General features: G+C 35.1%; 1 protein-coding gene across 28 annotated transcripts in view; it reads left to right on the top strand.

The window, feature by feature from the left end:
- Nucleotides 1–24,966, top strand: part of cac (calcium voltage-gated channel subunit cacophony) — a 1,051,854-nt gene that overhangs the window by 537,310 nt on the left and 489,578 nt on the right. For 20 of the 28 annotated variants that reach the window (XM_069834011.1, XM_069833999.1, XM_069834003.1 and 17 more), the window contains 4 exons: nt 1,873–2,096; nt 14,737–14,840; nt 18,904–19,019; nt 24,237–24,302. In XM_069834011.1, coding sequence (XP_069690112.1) covers nt 1,873–2,096; nt 14,737–14,840; nt 18,904–19,019; nt 24,237–24,302 — 510 coding nt within the window. The remainder of the gene's footprint in view (nt 1–1,872; nt 2,097–14,736; nt 14,841–18,903; nt 19,020–24,236; nt 24,303–24,966) is intronic. The other 8 variants (XM_069834005.1, XM_069834017.1, XM_069834006.1 and 5 more) reach the window with 1 other exon arrangement.

Genomic DNA, 24,966 nt, shown 5'->3' with positions numbered 1-24,966 from the left:
TTTGTACAAAACTGACAACTTGGCTGTTGCCCTGTCTAGTAAACAATGAAATAGAAGTGAATTTCAGGGGCCAACTACGTAAAACTACTTCCTCTTTGTTTTACATAAACCCGACTTTAACTTTCAAATACCCACGTAAGTTTCAAACCATGAATAGTAGCCTATACAAAGTGCAATGAATAATATTTTTGATTTATAATTTAAAAAAAAGTTTACATGGTGTCTTTCATAGCTTTGCGTTAAAACTGTTTTTGTTGTGTCTCCTCCTAGATGTGTTATAGTCCGGTTGAATGCAACATCGTTAGGTGGCAGCAGTAGCGAGCTTGCTGCACGACCAGTCAGTTTCTATTTCCCGCCCATGACTGATTCAGAGGAGGATCTCCTCCCTCTCCGTTCATCTACCTGCTTTAAAACTCTGCTTCTTTCTCTGGCCGCTAGTGCGCTGTTGTCTATGTGTGTTAACTGCAGTAGAGGAGGAATGGAGTGCCTTTCCTCTACACAGGCAATCTCGCATCTTTCTCACAGTTTTCTACAGCACATGAGCGCGCGTCGTTTAAAACTCGATCAACCGAGGTTTTCTTATAGCTGTGAACTTAAAAATTATCGAATCTTCCTCGAATTTCAAGGCACATATTTTATTTGGTATTTACTTTCAAAAGAAGAAAATGTGAGGAGGACGTTCCTCCCTTCCCTCCCCCGAGAAACCGCCACTGCTACAGACCCACCCTTCTCTGTCCTCAACTCTTGATAACAATTAAGGAGACATCTGATGGAAAAGACGAGGAAAATAGCAATTCCTTCTCTTGCTGGTTGAGAAACTTATATACTCGTACAGGACTTTCATTTCAAAACTTCCCAGTCTAAATAACTAATTATTTAAATTGAATTCAATTTAAACAAAAAACACGTCAATTTAGGTATTGAGGGGGAAGCTTAATTGCATTTTAGATTTCACCTCCCACCCCCAACCACTCCCACTTTGAAATTTCAAATGGCACTCCTATATGGTCTAGTGATCAGAGCTTCTGGCTATAGTTCATGAGGTCCCGGGTTCGATTCCCGGTTAGAGCACAGGAATTTTTCCTTAAAGCGGATTATTCCTGTGTTCGTCCATGGTCTGGAATTTAGGTTAAGTTTAGATTTAAGATCTCTCCTGGCACCACATTATCATAATCATCCTATCACATCATCGGGGTAATGTAACTCCGCCTTCCAGATGCCCCAACCTCAGAAGTGGGTTACAACTAAGCCATGGCCAGGAGAGAAGACCAGAAATGTCGGAAGACAACCTGGTGGCATTGAATAAAAAAAAAATATATATTTTTATACTTAAATATCAAAGAGCATTCAATTGTTTATACACTTCATTCATTTGTTTTCGCATCTTTTGTTCTCTATCATCGCTGACAATCTGGATTGTTGTTATTGTTGATTAGAGCTAAAGAGAATAAAGCTACAAAAACTTATTGAGCATTTCATGTTATAGTTGTGTTTGTGTATTAAATTATTTTTAAAAGATGTGTACTAGGGTGCCCTTTATTTTACCAAAAAGAAAAAAAAAATCGAAAATTTTTACTCTCATCCCGTAAATATTTTCCATTTGATCAGATTTACTCAAAAACAAAATTTATCTCAATAGGATGACATTTACCTGTGCCGATTTGAGCGCCAAATTTGAATGTTACCATTTATTCGCAATAATAATACAGACTGTTATAGGTCAAATATTTGGCTTTATATATTATTCCAAATACATGGAATAATTCTATAGCAGAAACAATGGATGAGATAAGAAAAATGTATAATTTTGTGTTGTTTTATTAATTTTGTAATTAAATGTACCTAATACAGATAATTTTGATGTGTTTGCAGATGAGATTGTTAAAGAAGGCGAGATGGCAACGCCGTGTAATACACACGACAAAGATGATGATGCCCCTCTCGGCAGCTATGTGTGTGATGCAAATATTTCCATCTGTCACGAGGGTTGGGAGGGGCCAAACTTCGGAATCACCTCGTTTGATAACATTGGTTTTGCCATGCTCACCGTATTCCAGTGCATCACTATGGAAGGCTGGACCGCCATCTTGTACTGGGTATATAAGAAAATGAATGTTCCGAGTTTAATGTTTATGAATTAAAGGGAGATGTTCTTCGGCTCATTGAACATCCCTGTAGCTCACATGTCTGCAGTGACAACTCTTTTTAGTTCTTTTAAGAATTCTGATTATTATGTTGTGTTTCTGTTTTGTGAAGGATTTTAGATAAGGGCGCAAATAGCCATAGTAGCTGATGCGCCCTTTTTAAACCCCACTAACTAACTAACATGTCTACACCCGAAGTTGAATCTAGAACTTCTTGCAGTTCCAGGCATTATACCTCCAACTGTCGTTCAAGTCATGATCAGAATCCGAGAATACATACGAGTATTTAGCCTTAATGAGTTAGCTTTCGTTCTTTCTAACTACACTAAGTTAGAAGATGTGTTTTCCGATTCAAGAGTTAAGGGGAATTGGACGTTATCACATGCAAAGTAATGGTAAAAATAGCCTATTTTCAAGCGGTCAGAATTGTAATACTACTCGTATTTATCACAGCTCTTTCATTTTTTTTAGTGATATATGTATACACATTAAGCTTTAAAATGAAAGAAGAATGATTTATCTAGTGTAAATCTTACCCTTAAATTAATTTTTTAATTTAATCATATTTTTTATATAAATTCACTACATACCTGTGATTAGGTACACTCTATTCACTTATCATAGCACACATTGATTTAAAATTTTGGCCACTTACTGTTAATAGATACTAAAACATACCCTACTAAAATTATTAAAATATCTGTAATATTATGGGCATACGGCTTATACTAATCTTCAATTCCTTTTTAATTTATTGACAGTGATGATTGCTATAAGCCCTATGCCCATAATATTATAGATACATGAATAATTTTAGTAGGATATGTTTTAGTATCTATTACCAGTAAGTGGTCAAATTTTCAATTCAATATGTGCTATAATAAGTGAATAGAATGTACCTAATCACAGACATGTAGTGGATTTATAAAAAATAGTGCTTAATTAAAAAAAATAATTTAAGGATAAAGATTTACTCTAGAGTAACCATTCTTTTTCATTTCAAAGCTTAATGTGTATACATATATCACTAAAAAATGAAAGAGCTGTGATAAATAGTATTATATTTTTAAGACTGCTTGAAGAGAGGCTATTTTTACCATTATTTTGCATGCGATAATGACCAACTCCCCTTAAAGAATTTTGTACAGTCACGGAAAAAAAACTGGTTGATGAGCAACAAAACTCGTAATGTTACTTATGCTTGTTTTGTTATGATTACTGTAGCACAGCACAGAGTGTTTAAGAGGGATACTGTTTACTTCCCCTCGAAGTTGCTAGGCTAAGAGGGAGAGGCTTTCAGACTGTTTCTGTTCACATTCTATAAGGTTGAAACTCTTCTGTTCTTGTCGACATACAGAAATTTGTTGCTTCATTGGTTTTAACATTGCGGGTATGAGGAATGTTACTGGTTTCATTATTAACTCCTCTGTTGTCTCTTTTTACTCTATAGACATAGGCCTACTTCTTTTATTTATAGTGTATTTGTATTTTAATACTCGTATATATATGTATTATATTACTCTGTGAAAAGATTTATTAAATCTACATACTTAGATTTCAACAAACAAAATCTGATAGCACAATCTCAAGGGAAAAAATGGAACTCTCTGCATCATAATCCACAGTTAATTCCCGATTCACCACGAAAATTGTCTGTAGCTGCATTTAGATTGGCAACAGGCCATGATTGTTTGGTCAAACACCTGCATAGAAGTGGAATATATCAGTCCCCTAACTGCCCATTGTGCAACTCAAACCAAGAAATGGATTCGGAACGCCTCAAAATCTGTGCTTCAGTGGCTGACCATGATAATATCTTTGAAAAATATTGGAGTGCAAGAGGTCAAATGACTATTATCAAAGGCCTTGCATTAGAAAACAACAAACAACAACATACTCGTATATTCCTGTCAAAACAGACTGCCAATATGACGAAGAGTAAACAAAATTGAGATAGATACAATATTACGAACTTAGTTCTAAGACGACATAGAAGTGAACAGTTAGATAAAGTAGTATAAATGTACATTGATTAAGGTAATCCAATACAAATGATATAAGTGAACATTCAGATAAATTGAAATAAATAAATAAATAAAAATTAATTCAAGTAAACAATTAATAATAATGCGGGAAGAGAAATATAAATAGACTTGTTAGTTAGAAATAATTTTTGTGCGATTTAGGAAAACATTTCATTATATAAGTGGTTCTATTGGTTTACTAGAACTTATTTACTCTATTTTTAAACCTAAGTATTTACTTTTGTTCTGGAAGTAAAGAAAAATATACATTCCTGAAGGAAAATAATTAATACTGAATGTTCTTTTTATCACAGATTAAAATGTTTTTCTTCCTATGTAGCTCTAGTGATACACAACAGTTTCCTTCTGGACTTAACAGCCTGTCCTGAAACCATTGATATTGATCACTGTAGCCATTCTTCTACTTACAGAATTAACAAGGCTTTGGATATAGTATCTGCAACATCATTCCAAGCATCTGCAACGAAATCCCACCCAGCCACACATTTTCTATGGGATTTAAGTCAGGACTTCTTGGCACCCAGGAACCTCTTTGACATTGTCCCTGTGAATGTTGAACCATCACTGAACTGCGACGCATGTGTGTACCGAAGACAAATCATGTTGGAATTTTGTTTTGTTTTCAGGCTGAAACACACGAATACTAGGTAGCATCACATTTTCCAGTATATCGGTGTACTGATGTCCATTCATATGCTCATGAATCCTACATAGCACACCGCCACCATAACCAGAAATCCATCCCCTCACTGATATGGACAAACAATCACTGCGTTACCTCTGGACCATATATTCAGAGTCAAATCTCTTGGATTTTTTCTGTCGATATATTTGCACTGGCCCTGTGCTGTGGTTCGTAAACACCTTCTCATCCGAAAAGATGACCTCTTGCTATGGATAGTTGTAATGCATTTGGCAAAATGCGACACGATCAATTCGATGGTCTTCAGTCAGAACTTCACCGCCGCTCTTCTCAGCACAATATTGGCACTATTGAGCCTTTTAGTAGCCGTTCTGTTGGAAGCAGGAAATCTCGTGTAGACTACAAGCATTTTAGGAGTGTGAAATGGAAAGCACCTCGAATGTCCTATTAACATAAGATCTTGCTGTAGTCTTGATGCCTTGTGTCTTCCTCTACCAGGTTTACGAGTTATGTATCCTCACTCTTGATACTGTGCCCACCACCTGGATACTGTTCTAGTCGCAGCTCCATAGCGTTCTCTAGCTTGTGCCATGCTAAATCCGCCTTCCTTGATCACTGCAATTACTTTGGCTTTGACGTCCATAGCTATCGAACTGAAATACTAATGATGATTTTCGAAGTGGTTGTGGCTATTTATAAACAAAATCTGTTGGTAGGGATGGAAAGGGTCACGTGTCTAGGACTCTAGAAAGAACACGAAATATACAGTAGTCATAAACCATAAACATAGATAGTATGCCTGTAGATTGAAGAGAAACGAACAGAGGGGATGAAAATAACATTAACAACATTCCTCATACCCTCAATGGCAGAACCAATGGCAAGACAACTTTCTGTATGTCGACAAAAACACAACCAACGTTGCAATGAAAACACATGTAATATACTGTAGAATGTAAACAAAACCATTCCAAAAGCCAGTCTCTCGTAGCGCAACAGCTACGAGGGGAAGTCAATAGTGTCCCTATTAGACACTCTGTACAGAAACAGTCCAAAAGCCTCTCCTTCCTAGCCCAGCACCTTCGAGGGGAAGTAAACAGTATCCCTCTTAGACACTCTGTACTGTGATAATCACAACAAAATAGGCATAAGTAACATTACGAGTTTTGCTGCTCATCACCCAGTTTTTTCTTCTGTGACTATACATTTCATGTAATTTTTAAAAATATTCTTCTATTTGCAGCATTGTTGTAGCTATGCAGTCCTTCTTACTAAATACCGATAAATGTATTGCCACTAAGCCAAACATTTTGAACCACTAAACAATAATGATTTGCTTAACATTTTCAAGAACTCACAAATTTTGTTTGTATATTGTTTAATATTGTTATAGTGAGAACAATGTTTGGAATTCTTAAAAAGGTGTGACTGACTGTGATGCCTCTTTTCCTTATTTTAGTCTATTTTGTTTGAAGTTTTATATCTGCACCGATGTTTCTAACATATGTATAATTGAAGATTATAATCTGGTGTGCATTGAGAATTTATTTAAACACCAATCAACCTCTTAATGTAGCTAAAACTTCTTCTATATAAATAACTGTTTATAAAAAAAACTTTCAATATAAATGTGCTGAGTTAAATAAATAAAGACTGAGCCAAGAAGCATGACCTTTAGTTTCTAAATATTAAACTCAAAACACTCTGTATATACTTATCTTTTTCTGCATATTATAAGATATGAAGCTGAATTGTAGTGTAGTTTACGATGACAATGTATGGTGTATTCATTGGATTTACATTCATCTTATGGTGAAGAAAGGAGTGAAAGAGTATCCTACACGTTGGGGTCTTTTCAAATGACTAAACTAATGTAGCTACCATAACAGATGTATTCTATAGGACCAAAAAATAACAATCTTTACGTAGATTCTTTGAGTGATAGTGTATATAACTGTACAGATTACTGTGCATATTACTGTGGAATCCCGGCCACCAAGTCACTCAACTGAATGCGCTCCTTGTATAATGTCAACATACTTGCCCAATTTGGAGTCAGGCCACAAAGGGAAAACCCTGGAGGAGGGGGTTTCGATCTGGTGCTGTGGATTGAACTTCAGTGTAGCTCAATGGTGAGAGCGCTTGGTATGTAGAACAAAGGACCCGGGTTCGATCCCCGGTGCCGGAGTGAATTTTTCCCCTCCAGTATTAAACTAATATAGATCAGTTAACGAGTAGCATCATCTCTCACCCTATTGTTCACCTGAAGACAAAGTAGGGAACCTTGTAAAAGTTGTAACTTTTATATACTTGATTATGAATGGGAAAAGTCAACTGTACCTCTCTTGAAAAATCTACAATAGCTTTCTCTTACAACAAGTACGGACTTATCATTTAGATAGTGTAATAAAAATCAGTGTATAATTGTTGTTCAGTCACCTGTCCAAAGACAAATTGAAACCTCATAAGTGGTAGCAATAAGATAGCGCTCATAGGGCAACAGGAGATAATGGGGTAGAGTGGCCAGTTACTTCCCCCCTCCATTGCATATATCGCTGACTAATAATCTATATCTACGGGATACAGCCATGAAGGTTGGTTTTGTTGTATTGTGTTCCCTGCTGTGTCTGTGCTACAGTGCTAGTGCACTGGCCTTCCGTCTTGGCGGCCCAGATTCGATCCCTTGCCAGGTCGTGATGGAATTTGTAATGGACAAAGTAGACGTTGCAGAGGATTTTTCTCGGAGTACTCCCATTTCTCTTTATCATTCCACCAACACTCTCCACTTCCCCCTCATTTCATCTATCATCCTCAATAGTCAAAATAGGCTGGGGGTGAAGTTTTGGAGGTAGTACGGAATTCTGATGCTGATGTAGGAAGTGCTTGGAGCTCCGGGCCCTTGGGACTTATCAGGCTACTCGCATGCGGACGGGACCTGGCTCTGTCAGGAGCTGAGGCAGGATGGCCCACCAGTCAGCATCGACTGATCAGGAAGGGCTTGGGGCTCCGGGCCCTGGGGCTTACCAGGCTACTCATATGCGAAGTGGGATCTGGCCTTATCAGGGGTTGAGGCAGGATGGCTCACCTGTTAGCGTCGGATTCACGAGTGTCTCAGGCCACCTGTCAGACTTGGACAATCATCGCATATAAGGACACACAGTGGGCCAAACCGTGCCTAAGTGTACAGACTTGTCCTGGTTCCAGCCCACGTCAAAGCAAAACAAGGCCAAGTCTGTGTCCCCTTTTATTTTATCTCCTCCATGCACATAGCTCTCATGTTATCGCACTGCTTCATTGTTAAGAAACTTCCACTTTTTAAATGTAGAGGATTCTATAATTTTTTATGTATAAATACTGTTAAACACGAAAGTTTAAATACATAACTAATGCTTTATTTACTTTCCTAATCTGTATACTTATTAGGCAACAGTCTAAAGAGAAGAAACAGAAAGGATAGGATTTTAATATCTAGAATAAATTAAATGTACAATAAAATAGAATTGTGTAATATATTTACTTAACACCAAAAATCTAAAGAAATATTTGCTTAAAATGATTTAAAAAACATATTATTGGCTTCTACAAAAATTCTAAAACTTCTCTACTCAGATCTTTGATGCTTCTACAAATGAATTGATAATCAGATTAAAATCTGTTTACCCATCTCTCCTTTTTCAATACCAGTTTATAGTTTCTTAAGCTTTAGTGACATCAAATAACTTTGAACTTTAGATTGTGGCGAAGCGTTATCTTCAATAAGGAATATAAAGAGTGGTCCGAGAGGAAAGGATAACTAATTCCTGCTATAAACATAATTGATTGTTGTCAGATATTCTATTTACAGTTATTAGACTTGTAGTAAATTTTCACTCTTTACATTACGTACTCTTATATTTTACATTTTTAGCCTCAAATCATACACTTGAATATATAGTACATCTTGAAAATTGTAGTTCTAAGATAAAAGAAGAAGGAATTCTCGAGAGTTTTGAAAATAGTAACACGTTCACTCACTTAAATACACTAATGTTTATGGAAATTGCAACACCAAGAAGGATACATGTGATTTAAATGAAATTGATACCACAGATTAGGTACATGATAATATACAAATGATTAGAATTACAGAACTCTACCTGATCTGTGACTTGAGATTTCAGTATGGTGTGAAGCCTCCATGCGCTGCAGTCAGCCTCTAAGCATCATGACATGAAATCAAAGAAGGCCTGGATATGTTCCTGAGGAATCTCCCTCCGTGCAGTTTGTATGTGAGTCCTCAAAGCGTCAAGAGTGGGTGCTGGAGGACCATGACGAACAAGTTGCTGACCAACCATATACCAGACATGTTCGATGGGCGACATGTCTGGCGAACATGCAGGCCAGGGAAGCAGTGATACCCGTCGTTCTTTGAAGAAGGCTCGCACAATCCTGGCCACATTTGGCTGGGCATTGTCCTGCTGAAATATGGCAAGTGGAGTTGCCTGAAGGAGGGGCAGTACCTCGGGCTATAAAACCTCCCTAACATACAGATTGCCCTGATTACGTAGGAGGCAAGATCGCATATTGTATCCAATGGCGCCCCAAACCATCACACTAGGCATTTGTCCGCTGTGCTGCTCAACAATGCAGGCTCTCAGACTGTGTTCACCATGGTAGCGACTAACAAGTAGGACAAGTTGAAGCAGGACTCATCCGAAAACACTAAATTTTGCCACTCAGCACGCCAGTGACTGCGTTCACATGCCCATTTCAGTCTGAGACGTTGGTGGTTTCTGGACAATGGAAGCCGATGCAACGGCAAGCAAGCCACTATCCAGCCCTCAAAAGATGGGGACGAACCATTGATGCAGACAGGTCCATACCCACTGCAGTACTTTAACATTGACTCAACACTGTGGATGAAGCTGTACAATCCATCACGACCCGTGCTGTAGTCACATTACATGGTCCAGAATCTGCTCGTCTCTGTGTATGACCGTCTTCTATCCATTGGTTTCACACACGCATCACTGTCGTAGCAACATGCCCTGTACGAGCCGAAATGTCATGGTATGACAAACCTGCTTCCCGGAGACCAACCATTCTGCCCCGTTCGAACTCACGTGCTGATATTGCACTGTTCCACATCGACAAGACATAACCTGCATTAGCTTTCACATTTCCACTTCGTTTGGAAACTCTGCACTGACTGAGCAAGGCATAACACTGACCTTGCTGGTGACACAAGAGATGTCACTGTTGGACCTATGTGTATGCCATCTCTCTGGAAATGTAATCAATTTATTGGTGGTACACTGTTCTACACATCTCTCGAGTTTGGAGTCGCTCGGGCCATTCTTTCTGGGTGTTGCACTTTTCACAAACAGTAGTGTATATGTCAATGAAAGAACTATTCTTTGAATTTATTAACTAACTTTATTTTTTAATAGAATAATTTTACTTTAAAACAACAATCCATTACATTGTCACCCCGGAGGAAAAGTCTGAATTTAACCTGTTGTGTTCAGGTCTCAGTTTTCTTCTTTGTCTCCTTCTTCTTCTTCTTCTTCTTCTTCTTCTACCATTAAGTCCACACCTGTGGAGTAACGGTTAGCGCGTCTAGCCGCGAAACCAGGTGGCCCGGGTTCGATTCCTGGTCGGGGCAAGTTACCTGATTGAGGTTTTTTCCGGCGTTCTCCCTCAGCCCAATATGAGCAAATGCTGGATAACTTTCGGTGTTGGACCTCGGACTCATTTCACCGGCATTATCACCTTTATCTCATTCAGACGCTAAATAACCTAAGCTGTTAATAAAGTGTCGTAAAATAACCTACTAATCTACCATTAAATGGCAATTAATTTATTATTATAATTTAATTTACGAATAAAAATTCCAAATTCTCTCTCTCTTTCTCTTTTTTTCTCTTTCCCGCCTCTCCACCTCTCTCCTTCCCTCTCTCCTTTTTGCCATAAGCATGAAAGTTATCTTCCTCATTTCAGCGATTGACTTACTTTTTGTTTCTAATTTTTGACATGTCTGCGAATTGGACATAATATGTTCTCTCTTGGGACAGTTAAGTGTGCATACAGACAAATTAAATTGAATACAGTATTTCAACACAAAAAAAGATAAAAAATAATGAAAAATTACATTTATAATCATAATGAGAATAAGCATATATAAATTGTGAAAGTTAGTCAAATTCTCTAAGAAAAAGCACAGAGAGCATATATTTTTTTTATTTCTCTAAAACTACAACTTTGTTTAGTTTATGTACAGTTGTTAAAAAAATAGTGACTGCACTTATGAATAGCGAATATATTCTAAGTCCACTTTAGATCACAGTGATGTTACACGATGCATGTGGTTCTAGATGTGCACTTGAAGCAGTTTCAGAACTATGGTGTTTAAGCAGGAGTCATTCGATATCTGAGTCTCGTAGAGAAGCGGTAGAGTGCTCGCTTAATGATTTGAAGGTTGTGAATTCGAGCTTTGTATAAATTATCATTTTATTTTGTTATCGTTCATTAGCATTATAAATAATATTCAAGTAATCACTTGTATTCTGTTATCGTTTTTTAGCAATATAAACAATATTCAAGTTGTCATTTATATTCTGTTATCATTCTTCAGCGATATAAATAATATTCAAGTTATCATTTATATTCTGTTATCGCACTTTAGTGAAATAAATAATATTCAAGTTATCATTTATCACTGATTAAATTTGCAACTTCTTTACCTTGTCAATATTTAGGATTTACTTGCTTGACTAGTTTCGAGGTCTTGTGTTTCATTGTTCAAAGCGATTGTTCTTTAGTGATATAAATAATATTCAAGTTATCATTTATATACATCTTGATTACACAACTTTTAACACTGTATCACTTCGAAAGATGACCAAAAATAGGTCGAAACATGTTAACAAGGTACATTAAAATTTAACACAAGAAAGTTCTTATCATTTATATTCTGTTATCGTTCTACAGGGATATAAATAATATTCAAGTTATTCATTTACAGTGTGTTTTCGTTCTTTAGCGATATAAATAATATAAATTTAATGTTAGGTTTGGAACAGTACAGGTGTATAATACGAGTGCTACTATATTCTTCTTATATAATCTAAATTTAACAGAAGAAATACTGAAATCAGAACTGAACACTGAAATACTGAAACAATTGTCTTTAGAGACAATTAATATTAGGTACCCTCCACAAAACTGGCTTAATTTATACACCGACGGATCCTTGATCTCCAGAGAACAAGGTGCCGGTGCAGGTGTTACGTGCTGTCTCTTCTCCCTTTATAGATCTCTTATGGAACAACAAGTTTTGATGGTGAAATCATTGCAATAAGTGAAAGTCTCAGGAATCTTCTATGCCACATCAATAAATTTAGGAATGCAGTTATATTGTCAGACTCCAAAGCAGCTATTCTATCAATCGTCTCTAAACACACACCTTCATCTCAAACAGCAATATATCACTCAATTAATATCACTCAATTAATATCACTCAATAAAAGAATTGTATTCCAATGGATACCATCCCATTGTGGAATCCTGGGAAACGAGAATGCGGATGCTTTAGCAAAGAAGGGCAGCACTGCTACTTACAGACCTGTTACTAAATCTACGTATTACTCTGTGAAGAGATTTATTAAATCTACATACTTAGACTTCAACAAACAAAATTTGATAACTCAATCCCAAGGGAAAAAATGGAACTCCCTGCATCAAAATCCACAGTTAATTCCCGATTTACCACGAAAATCGTCTGTAGCTGCATTTAGATTGGCAACAGGCCATGATTGTTTGGCCAAACACCTGCATAGAATTGGAATATATCAGTCCCCTAACTGCCCATTGTGCAACTCAAACCAAGAAATGGATTCGGAACACCTTAAAATCTGTGCTTCAGTGGCTGGTCATGATAATATCTTTGAAAAATATGGAGTGCAAGAGGTCAAATGACTTTATTGTCAAACGCCTGGCATTAGAAAACAACAACAACATATTCTTCTTATATTATTACATTATACTATCCTACAACACAATAAAATGAAAAGGAGTGGCGAGGATTTGAACTTGAAATGTTGACATCTAACTTCCGATGTTCTCTGACTGAGCTATGGCATTTATTTGGTGCTGATGTAGTGTAACGCATTTTCAGATACTGCAACCACTTGTTAGTGGTGGATTTCTTTTTGTGGAGTGGACACAATCCATCGCATTTACGGGAAATTGAACCAGCAGAAGTATCTGCGGTTGCTGGAACACTATATAGTTCTTTATGCTAGTTTGATATATCCTGCTGGAATTCTTCAGTTTCAGTAGGATAATCATCCAGTTCACACATCTCAATTGATTCGAGATTGGTTTGTGAGGAGACAGGATATCGAATTCATAGACTGGCCTCATTGCTCTCTGGACTTGAACCCTTTGGAGAATATGTGGGCACAAGTAAAGAAGCATATGCGTAAAAATTGCCCCAATCCCCCTCTAAGATGTCCTGATGATTTGTGAAAGCTTGTCCAGGATGCCTGGATGCTGTGGCTGAGAACAGTTGCTATTTGAAAAGAATAGTTGATTCCATGCCCACTTGACTGCAAGATGTGATCGAGATGGGAGAAGATGGACTAAATATTGAATCGTGGCATTTTGTTTTCTTTTTCATTTTTTTTTATATATTGTTTGAATTTTCTATGGCAGATGCCAGTAAGTTTGTTTTGTTTATGCCACGAAAGATATTTTTGTTGAGAAAATCTTTCTTTCCCTTCCATTTGGAACCATAATGTCATAATAAATAATGATAAAGTCAAGGCATAATACATTCATGAACCTGATGTTAATTACTAAAACAGTCATAGAGGAGACAGGAGCAATTATATTTTCTCTCTCTCTCTCTCTTAAAAACAAAAGGACATAAAAAGCACTAGGTTGTGTTCGAATGCACGAAATCATGAATACCAGCCCAGAATGCTACCACTATGCTACAATACTAATTTGCAGAGCACTTCAATTATAACTGCAGATATCAGGCTTCTTGGTCCAACAACATGTAACATCGCCTGTCTCCAAATTGTAGCGAAGATACCTGAGGGAATTTGGCTTCTAGAGAGCGGTCACTATTTTTTTTAGAGATCTGTACAGACCCAGAAACAAAATTTGTGCATGCTCAGTAACCACTATGTTATAACTGGAACTTGGAAAATTCAGGTGGCTCAGATTTTGTTTCTGGATCTGTACAGTTAGTTTAAACATAATGTCATCTGAAATTGAACTAAAAATTATTACAGTTTCCACAATTTTAGCAGCTAATATATTTTGTATTACATTTAGTTATAACTGAATTTTTCTCTCTCAGATTCATTAAAAGTTTTCACAAGTCATGATTAGCAAGTGTGTCACTTCTTAAGCACATTGTTGCTATCCGAATTCATTTTCACAATAGTGACGTCTTTGTAGCAGCTTCTATGCTTTAACATACTTTTCAGCATATTGAAAATCTGAAATACAGTCAAAATTTCGTAAAGAGTATGTTCTCGTTAGAGACACTGTTGAACTTTTAGTTGCATCCATAGGGACACTGTCCCAAGTGTAAGAATTCTAAGAAAGCAACGTTAGTTTATATACCTGTAATACGTAACTGACTTGCAATTTCGTAAAGTTTATTAATTAATTCTAAAAATTAAATAAAAAGAAACTTAATGTCAAAAATAAACTTTTCATGCAAAAACTGAACTAACAGACACTTACTATTCGGTATGTTTACAAACAGCTGGTAAATAAAGTAGTGTTAAGATAAGTCGAATTCTTCTTCACTGATCATAAAATAAAAGAGGTGTTCCTAGGTACAATGTATCCTTCTATACAACACATTGTTCAAACATGAAGGTAATTTGTATTATTTTAATTTCAGACAAACGATGCGCTGGGCAGCATTTTCAATTGGATCTATTTTGTGCCCCTCATTGTCCTGGGTTCCTTCTTCATGCTCAACTTAGTTCTTGGTGTTCTTAGTGGGTAAGTACAGTAAATTAATACCAAAAAAAATGCATGATGATTAATTTCCATTAATTCTCATTCTGATAAGTATTAAAATAAAAGGGAAAGTATTTAACTGTTCTACATATATATTTTTATTTTATTTATTGGCTATTATAATGCATACTTGATACAAAAGAAGTAGAGATCAACTATTGTTGGAAGTTGTAGAGAAGCTGATTTTACTATATATTTCTAGACGATCAGACCACTTTATCAAACAACGAATGAATAGACACTGCAAGTGTGCTAATTAAGTCAGTCATATAATTTGAACCTATGTATAAACAAAACACTAATAAAAATATTTTATGGAATTACTCCTATATGGTGTAAATTAGTTAGAAATGACAAATCGATTGAACATATCATCATAATTCTTAAATCCCTCCTGAATACAAGATAAAAATGGTTCTAGTGATACAATTTGAAAATTAAATAATATATTTATTATGTTACTATAAAAAGAATACTTAAAAATATGCAAAAAAAAAAGAACCAAATCAGGATTTATAAAATTCTAATACCTTGTGCGCAGTATGAAAGTGAAACCTGAAGATGGCAGGAGAGGAGGAAGAAGATGATATTGTGAAGTTAGTTGCTAATATTAGAATTAATATCTTTTATGAAACTGTGAGCATCTGTGACAGTGGAAATATCATATTATGAGTATACTTTTCATTAGGTTCGGAGTCCATAGATTCAAACTTGGTTGAGAACAATTGATTTTTAAGAACAAAAAAAAATTCTTAATACTCTTCCTTCACATGGGAAATAAAGTCCTGGTCTCGTTTCATACACATACATCACCTATAAGAACTCTATTTCTGATTGAGAGAGCTCCACGCACAAGTAACTGATTATCATAACCCATCATATATGTTAGGGGGTGAAAGCATTCCAGAAGTTAACAAATGTAAATACCTACGAATAACTTCTAGCAGCGATCTCTGCTGGAGGAACACATTACTGACACAGCGGGAAAAGCATTGAGAGCGTTACATTTTGTGATGAGGGTATTAAGAAAAGGCTTTGATAAATCCAAAGAGATTGCATATAAGTCACTAGTTCGTCCAGTAATGGAATATGGTGCTGCATGTTGGGATCCTTACAGATTATAACATATTAAGACATTGGACAAGATTCAAAAACGGGCTCTCAAGCGTTTTCATAATAATTCAACATTAAAATGGGACACACTCACAGACAGAAGAATGTGAATTCGATTGTATGCATGTTCAAAACATATAGAGGTGAGCCTGCCTAGAGAGAAATAAAAAATAGGTTGCAGCCGTCAAATTACTCTTCAAGGAATGGCCACTCACATAAATTGAGGGAAAGAAGACAGAGGACAGACACTTGAAAGTTTTCTTTTCTCAATCGTACTATCAGGAACTGGAATGCTTTACCTGTAGACTTACTAAAGGCTTTATCAATAACCAAAAATGTATTTAAAAATAGGCTTAAGGACTTTACTAATAGACGGTAGTATATTATGCACACTATTGTTTTGTTATTCGAAGTGTTGTATCAGTGAGGAAGTGTGTTGTGTCAGTGAAGTTTTATAGTTTATAGTGGTAGTGCAAAGTATTTGAACAGTGAAATGTTTTTGAAGTGTTAGTGAAATCAGGATAGTATCAGTGAAATGTGTCGTAGTTCCAGTGCAGTGAGTGAGTTGACAGCGAAATGAGTGTAGTGTTGAAAGGTACTTGTGCATGTATGAACATATACTCGTGGGTTTTAGTTCGAACTTAGGGTTAAGATACAAATTAGATTTACTTTAAATGTTATTTTAAGTGGTGTGCCTCATTTAATTTAGTGTGCTCCTTGTTAATATTATGATATTATTATTATTATTATTATTATTATTATTAAAATTATATTTATTATTAATTGTCATTATTGAGTGTAATTAGTTACCACTGCCATTGGATATTTACCCATTTGCAGTGTGAATAAATACATACATACATGACTAATGCTGTGCGAGCAGGTTGCTCTGCTAGCTTACCAAACTTTCTAATTGGAAAGCAATATATTATCTTCCTCAGTGGTAACATCTCTGATACACGAATCAGGAAATTTCATATCAGATCCCAGTCAGTTCTGAAAAAAAAAAAATTTTAAGATATGGAATTGTACTAACAATTTATTACCGGTATCCAGGAACATACAAAAATCCAAAAGGCTCATTTGGGGACTTATCTATAACTCAAAATAATATAAGCCATTTCTGTAATCGTAGTTATTAAAAAATATGAATATTCAATATATTTTAACCAGTGAATATTTTAACAGATATGATACATTTAGAAGATAGAGTGGCAATTAGAAACAATAAATTGCCATTTAAATGTGTTTGAAATGTATTTTGTAAGTATGTACATGTATTCCAGTGAGTTTTCCAATGAGAGGGCTCGTGTAGAACGCCGAGCGAAGTTCTATCGTGCCCGTACAAAGCAACAGTTCTCAGAGGCTTTCAGTGCCTATCTTGATTGGATCACACAAGCAGGTAGTTTCTTGGGAACAGTGACAAAAGTAGGCTGACAATATTGTAGATAATGCTTAGCTAGTGTTGTATTTTGAATGAAAATTAATATTTTATAATTAGTGCGAGGAAATGGAGCTATAAGCATTTGCAAACTGTACTATTCCCATCTTGTGTCCTTCACATGTATTAACCACAAAGCAGTAGTTACTATTATATTACAATTAAGTAAAATGTATGTTTTCCCTTTCGATTAAAATGTGTTATTGTAGGAATTGCTAGAATAGTTTAAATGAATCAATACGTCAACAAAATTAAAATACATGCCATAATTAAATATAAGATTCTTATTATTTAAAATGATGAGCAAAGAAACTGCGAGATACATTTTCCTGGAACATGAGACTCTAAGAACAAAAGACGGTTCTGCAACTTTTTCAAGGAAAAGAATTGAAGTAACAGTGTTTTGTATAGAGAATGTGTAACAAGCTAAAAGACTGACGTAGATGTGACTACTTACGCTCATTTTATCCAAAATTAATAGAGATGTTATTAATACATGAAATTGGTATGTGAAATATATTATTAGCAAATGTCAGAAGATTATATTGAAAAGAATATACTGAATCAGAATTGAGACAAATTGATACTTAAATAAATTCGTTTAACATAACACTAGATATAACTTGTATGTGTCCAAGAATTGCAATACATGTTTCAGTCATAATTGCTTAGAAGTAATCATTATTAAATTTTATTTTAAAAATTTTCTTTTTATTCAACCTTAGTAGTATCTCTATTAACTATATTAGACTTTTACATACATATGTATACGATACGTGAGATTTACATGTATTTAAAGACCATTACAGAATTGTCAATCTCTTAGTAACATACATATAATGTAGGTCAGACTTAAATGATGATTGCAATATAACTTGTCTTAGAGAAATACATGCTTAAGAGACATTTATATAGGCTATACAGCCTAATAAACTAATGATTATAATTCAACGTGCTTCAGTTGACTATAAGTTTAAGTGACATTTATAATACATAATATCCTAATAAACCGACAATTTCAGTTTTAATTTCTTCATGTGAGCAGCTGCTGAAATGAAATTTTGAATATATCTAGTTTCATAAATGAACGAATACAATATTACTTACTCATGTTACTATGTAAGTGACGAGTGTATTATATTTAGGCTTTAATAGCTGAATGGAACAATTGTGAAGTACTGAATAACTATTGTAGGCTTACATGGATTACTTGAGTATCTTATCTGTTTCTAAAATTGGAATCTGTATGTAGTTGCAAAATATTTGAGACTGTCCTCTGTATGCTAAAGAGATAGAAAATGGTATTTAAGATTTTTTTAAACTATGTACTTTCAAATACAATTAAGAATTTTATTAAATTACTTATATTTTTTATTGAAAACCTATCTGCCTCTATGCTAATAGATTACAGTAGGTATTTTAAACATAGTTCACTGTTGTGCTGTACTGTAGTACTGTAGCCCATTGCTTTCCTGCTATTCCATTCACCAGAGAGTTTGCCAAGGAGAGAGAGAAAGTGGAGAACAGACAGACGTTCCTCAAGCTGCGTCGGCAGCAGCAGTTGGAGCGCGAACTGAACGGCTACGTGGAGTGGATCTGCAAAGCAGGTCAGATCGTCCACCAGTTTCCACAGCTCTGTTACCTCTCAGGCATTCCTTACCTACTAGAGCAGATGTATTGTATTTTATGTTAGGAAAAATAGTATTTTTAGTTCAATAACAAAATAACATTAATTACAGCCTTCTGATGCGAATTGTTCGTGACACACACACACATACACACGTACAAATCTTGATAGTCTATAAAGGTGCGTATATACTTAGCAAACGAACAATGAACGAATGATGAAGCGAAATTTTGTTGTTCGTTCGCTATTTGGAGCAACTTACAAATCATCAGCAAATGGTCAGAAAACATTTACGTTCGCTGATTATCCGCAATAATGGCAGACGAAAATATAATTATAGCAAGTGCAGCCATTGTTATTATAGGCAGTTTAATAAAAAGAAAGTTAAAAAACAAAAGGCGATGGTGGCAGATGCCACTCTACGAAAGTTGCAATCAATATAGAGGCACTGACTTGCTTCATGATTTACGTCGAATGGAATCGGTACAGTTTCACAACTTCTGTCACATTTCAGAAACAGACTTCGAAATATAACTGTGCAAAATAGGGCCAAAAATTTCCAAGAAAGACACAGGCTGACGAAAAGCGGAACCTATTCAGGAAAGGCTAGTATTAACACTTCGATATCTTGCTACAGGAGATTCGTATATAAGTTTAATGTATTTATTCAAAGTGTCGAAACAGCTGATCACCAGGATTGTTCCAGAAGTATGTACAGCTATAATTCAGGAACTGGAAGATTTTATTAAGGTATGACTGCAAGACAGGGGAAAGTTTCAATATACGGATACCTCACTGACAATAATTATCTTAAAATTCTAAAAAGAGAGATTTGTCTGTGTTTGTTGAAAGCGCATCATGCTTACGAAAAGGCACTTCTCAGTGCCAATAATTTATTTTGTGTGCACAAGGTTGGAGCTTTGTTTTTTTCTGGGCGTCAATTTGTCCAAAAGGAACGACATATGTTTATACGCGAACCAAGTTCCACTTCATCACTCCCCATTCCAGATCCTTTTGTGGACTTCTGTCTTTCCCTCCGGAATGATGTCAGTAGGGACTCAGTTTTCTTTTTGACTTCTGCTCCCTACAATAAACAAAAAATATGTACCCCCTGAAAATAAATAAACAAAAATGATTTTCAAATTTTGCGTGTTTGACTCGCCTACTTTACAGCTGAACATCTTTTCAATAGCTTCCCAAACATCATGTTTTCTTACTTTATTGTGGTAAGTAGGATGCTTGGGATTCCATAAAGTTTCCTGCTCCCTACATGCATTAATAAGATCTATAACAGCGTCTTCCATCCACTCCAGTTGCGACATCCTGTTGGTGAAATTGAACTAAGCGCTGCGTTCTGCTACGAACTACAAGCTAGTGGCAAATCCCGTCCACAATGAATACTAACTTCCTTTGATATACCGACAAGCGACGGACCACTTCCGAAGGCAAACCAAACGATCGGTTTGCCTTTGCTGCGATGTACACATGTTCTGATTTCAATCAGCGAATGCGTTTGTCGTTCGTTCATTCATTGTTCATTCGCTAAGTGTGTACGCACCTTAATGGAAACTTAAATACCAGTACATATAAAAGTTTAAACTCAGGTTGAAATAGTATATGTTGTAAATTTGTTATACTTATTTCTATTCAAGACAAATTAAAAACAGTTAAACACAAACACAAATACAGTTCAGTTAACAATAAATTTTATTGTGGAACAACGCATTTCAAACCCTTCCTATGTGCATGCACTGCATGCATGTCAGTTGTCTTGTTTAATCGGCCATTTACACAATATCCTGCAACATTAATAGCACGCATCAGTAAATTAACTTCTCTTATTTTGTATGATACTACGTGGTTCCCATGTTCCTCCTTGTCTTTTATAATTTTAAGTTTTTTGCTGCAAGTAAAGGATTGCATTCTCATACTTCTAGTGGTCCTCATTTTCAGAATTGAAAATACAAGATGCATAAACTGTACACTTATCACACTTGGGCTTGATTCTGACACATGTACTGCCAATCCAAATTTTATTCAACAATGCTAACATGTAAGAAGATAATGCATGTGGGCTATTCCATATGAAATTGATCAGTAAAAAACCTAGCATTTTTTAATACTCAAATTTTTTCCGTATTTATACAAGGTGCTGAGGAGAGTGCATTTTAAAATATATACTATCGAAAGTCAAACGGTTTTCGTACTATTGAGTGACAAATTTAGCGTATTTTAGAAAAACAAGCCTCTTTCAGCACTCAGAACTCTGGAACCGTTTACTGCAGAACATTGAACGGGAGCTTATTTTGAAGCTGACATTTGGTAGGTTATGATAAGACGTAATCCTTATTTTTATTGTATACAGAGAGAGAGATAATCTGATTTTACTTACTTTTAGGCTTTTTGCCCATTTGTTAAAAAATATTGAGAAAAAAAACTTGCATTATTAAGAGAGATTCGGCATTGTTTACTTAGTGGCTCGGCAGTAAGTTTCGGGGGTATTAAATAAATTATTTTCACACGCCTAGACTTGAATGGCGCAGTACCGCACGCACTGGCCGAGAGCCGAAGATAAGCGAGCGTTGGGCGTCATTTTACTCCTGTGTTTTTAGGAAAACTTGTGATAAAGCTAGCCCAGCTATGCGCTACTAGACGAAACATCACATGTTTATGTCTCCTGGCCTTGCTTGCCTTGGCTAGCTCCCGTCTCACAGTCACCTGGTTAGTTCATGCGCGTACTATTTATTTTCTTTATTTGATATTTTCAATACTTTCTTATCAATGGTGCACCAGTAAAAAATATGTGTTTATTTGTACTTTCAGTGCACAATCTAACCATATATTTTAAAAATATTTTTTTGTGGGTAAAGGCGTCTTAATGAAGAAAAATCTCAATTTCTCCATTTCCATAAAAAGTAAGAAAAACTGTTTACATGTCAATATAAACTTTAATTTCTCATCATCAAAATAAACCATGATTTTCATCATTGGCTGAAAGGGTTTCGGAACCACAACAGTTTAAAGTTGCTAATTTTATGAAAATACGATAAATTTAAATATTTTAAATTTAAACACTATGAAGTTCTGATGCCTCATACTTTGCACAAAGCATTGTATCACAGTTGTCAACGGACAGAAAAAGTTTCATTGTGTTTAAAAACTGCAAGGTCAATTTTCTCTATATTTCGGTCGATTTGAGATGGAATAGCCCATATGCTACCACCTCAGGACTTGGATGGGAGGAAAATTGGGCAGGCATGCGCTACCACCTTAGGAATTGCATGGGAGGAAAATAGGGCAATGTTGCCAACTTCATTTCAAATAAGCCACGCACCCAAATTTTTTACGTGTATGTTTTGGGGGAAAAGTGGACAGGGTATTCGAAAAAGTACGGTACTTTTCGTTTTGACTAACTTAAAATAGTCTCATTTTATTTACATAAAATATTTGCGAACATTTAGTCAAAGCATCTTGTCTAGTATTTTATAAATTAAAATACTGTCGCTCAATATGTGATTACCGGTACTAACTCTTTGTACACTGTTCAGTTATTTTTTATAGTTTGCTAAAAAGAAGATACAATAAATTGTCAGTTTTCCTTCGCAACATCTGGCTTATTTGGATTTTTTTATTGGTTAATCCCACTGATTAATCTCTTTAATTATTTAGTTGCTTATTCTTAGAACGAAAGTATAATCAACTAGTGGTGGCACCAGCACTTTTAATTTGGGGAGAGGCAGTCAGAGAGAGATAACTTAATTAAGGTGGCGCCAATATTTATACCATAAACTGGGGTTACTTTGAACACAGAGGAAACTTTGAACATTTTTACAGAAAATCATATTTAAGTTTCTACATTGCTGCACTTGTTATAGATGGAGGTAAATTTGGTATGAGAATGATTTTATGATAATTTACCTCCATCTATAACAACTGCAGCTTGTAGAAACCTAAATATGATTTTCTGAAAAAATCTTCAAAGTTTCCTTTGTGTTCAAAGTAACCCCAGTTTACGGTATTTTATTTGGGAAGGACATATATTAATCAAGGTCACCAACCCTTCTTGTTGCCCCTCATAACATTTTAATTCTTCAGGAAAATGTTTTTTATATTACTTATTAGTACTGGCTGACATAGATTCATTTTTCATGTATATATCTTCTAAATGATAAACAAAATAAACACAGTGAATCTAAAGGGAACTGTGAAAAAGAAAAAGTTGTGAACTTTTTTTTTCTAATCTCTGGTACTTGACTATTCGTTATTTACCTTTATGAAGCCAGTTGTGTAGACCAATTTACTAACAAAGTCGTTGCCCAAGGTGCGCCATAGGAACTATAGGTAAATATAACGAAAAGTATAGTAATAACTAAATTTGATTGTATTCTAAAGAAACTTCAAGGCTGCACTAATAATAGTGTGAAATAAGGAGGAACTAGAAGAGTGAGCACAAGCCCACTGATATCTGGCACTATCTGTGTATGCAACCCTCGAAATTTCGTATGTCCATGAAATTTATATTGTCCACATCTTTTAATTAAGAATACGACAATCAAATATGTTTGAAGAGTTACTAATTCCAAAACTTTTTTGCAGTGTACGATACTAAACAAGGCACTTAAACATGACTACTATAGCAATTGCACTACACCTATCACTCACTCAGTACAAATTTCTAAAAACATACACCCTTTGCTAATTATTTTTATATTGCAGTAGACCCTACTATGCTTTCTAGTTTTTTTTTTTTTTTTATAGAATACAGTAGAATCTTTAAAAGTCTTGACAGAAACCTGCTTTCTAAGAGAGTCTATAAGAAAATCCATGTTTTAATGTAATTCTATACAATGAATGCAATTATTTTCATCTATAATTTGTCTATATTTTCGCATATGTGTGAAAAGACTGAAAAATAATTTTATTTAGCAACTTAGGAAAATTATTGCAGTATTTTATACAAGTAAGTCTTACATTCTGTGTATGATATTTGAAACTAACAAATGCTTGGTTTGCATAAGCAGATATATTTTAGTTAGAAATCTACTTAAAACTATTTACTAAAATATCTGCAATTAAAATAGAAAATAATGAGTTCTGTCATTTTATTCATTAAACTTTCCAGAACGCTTAAAAGTATTTCTCGTTAGTATATAATATTGCTGTTCTTCCTGATGCAACATTCTGGTCTCCGTTTCAGAGGAAGTGATCCTTGCCGAAGAAAGGACCACAGAGGAGGAGAAAATGCACATTATCGAAGGTGAGAGTAAGTTATACTTTTTATAACATCTAAATGTACCGTAAAACACTGTTTGTGAGAGTCTCTCAGTTACAAAGATGTCTCGGAGCAGTAATTCTTTGTACTTGGGAAGTGCTTTTACCTTGGCTGCAACACTATTGTTGTTGATGTGTGTTAAATGTCTTCTTTCTCTATTTCTTACCAGGATAGCACGCTCATCTACATAGTGACTCTATTCTTCAAATCCCATACTTTCCTACCTTTCAGACAAACTGAACATATTGCTTAAGAAATTAATTGTGAACGTGACTGAATTATAATGACTATTACTAAAACAAAACTGTCAAAATGTTTCGTATTGTTCCATTTTTCATATAATTATCAATTTAAAACACTGTAATAATTGATCCTGCAAATTTGCGTAATAAATTAATCATCCTGTTATCACATACAACTTCATATTTTGTTTGAGCTTTCAGACAAAAGAACTGAAAATAATGGATGGATTTCTTGCAATATTTAATACTTACTTAATGGAACATATTTTTCTACGTATTATTTATTTGCTATAGCTTTCCATATATATACTCTAACTACCTTATCTGTATTCATTTACGGTATATACTCATTTATTGTCAGAAGTTTTAACGAACTTATTTTAGATACCAGTACCTACTTTATTTAGTGTTGA

Source organism: Periplaneta americana, chromosome 8, assembly GCF_040183065.1.
Source record: "Periplaneta americana isolate PAMFEO1 chromosome 8, P.americana_PAMFEO1_priV1, whole genome shotgun sequence".
In the NCBI taxonomy this organism is placed as follows: domain Eukaryota; kingdom Metazoa; phylum Arthropoda; class Insecta; order Blattodea; family Blattidae; genus Periplaneta; species Periplaneta americana.
The sequence above is the reverse complement of the archived record's forward strand: the minus strand, read 5'-3'. Positions and strand labels throughout refer to the sequence as shown.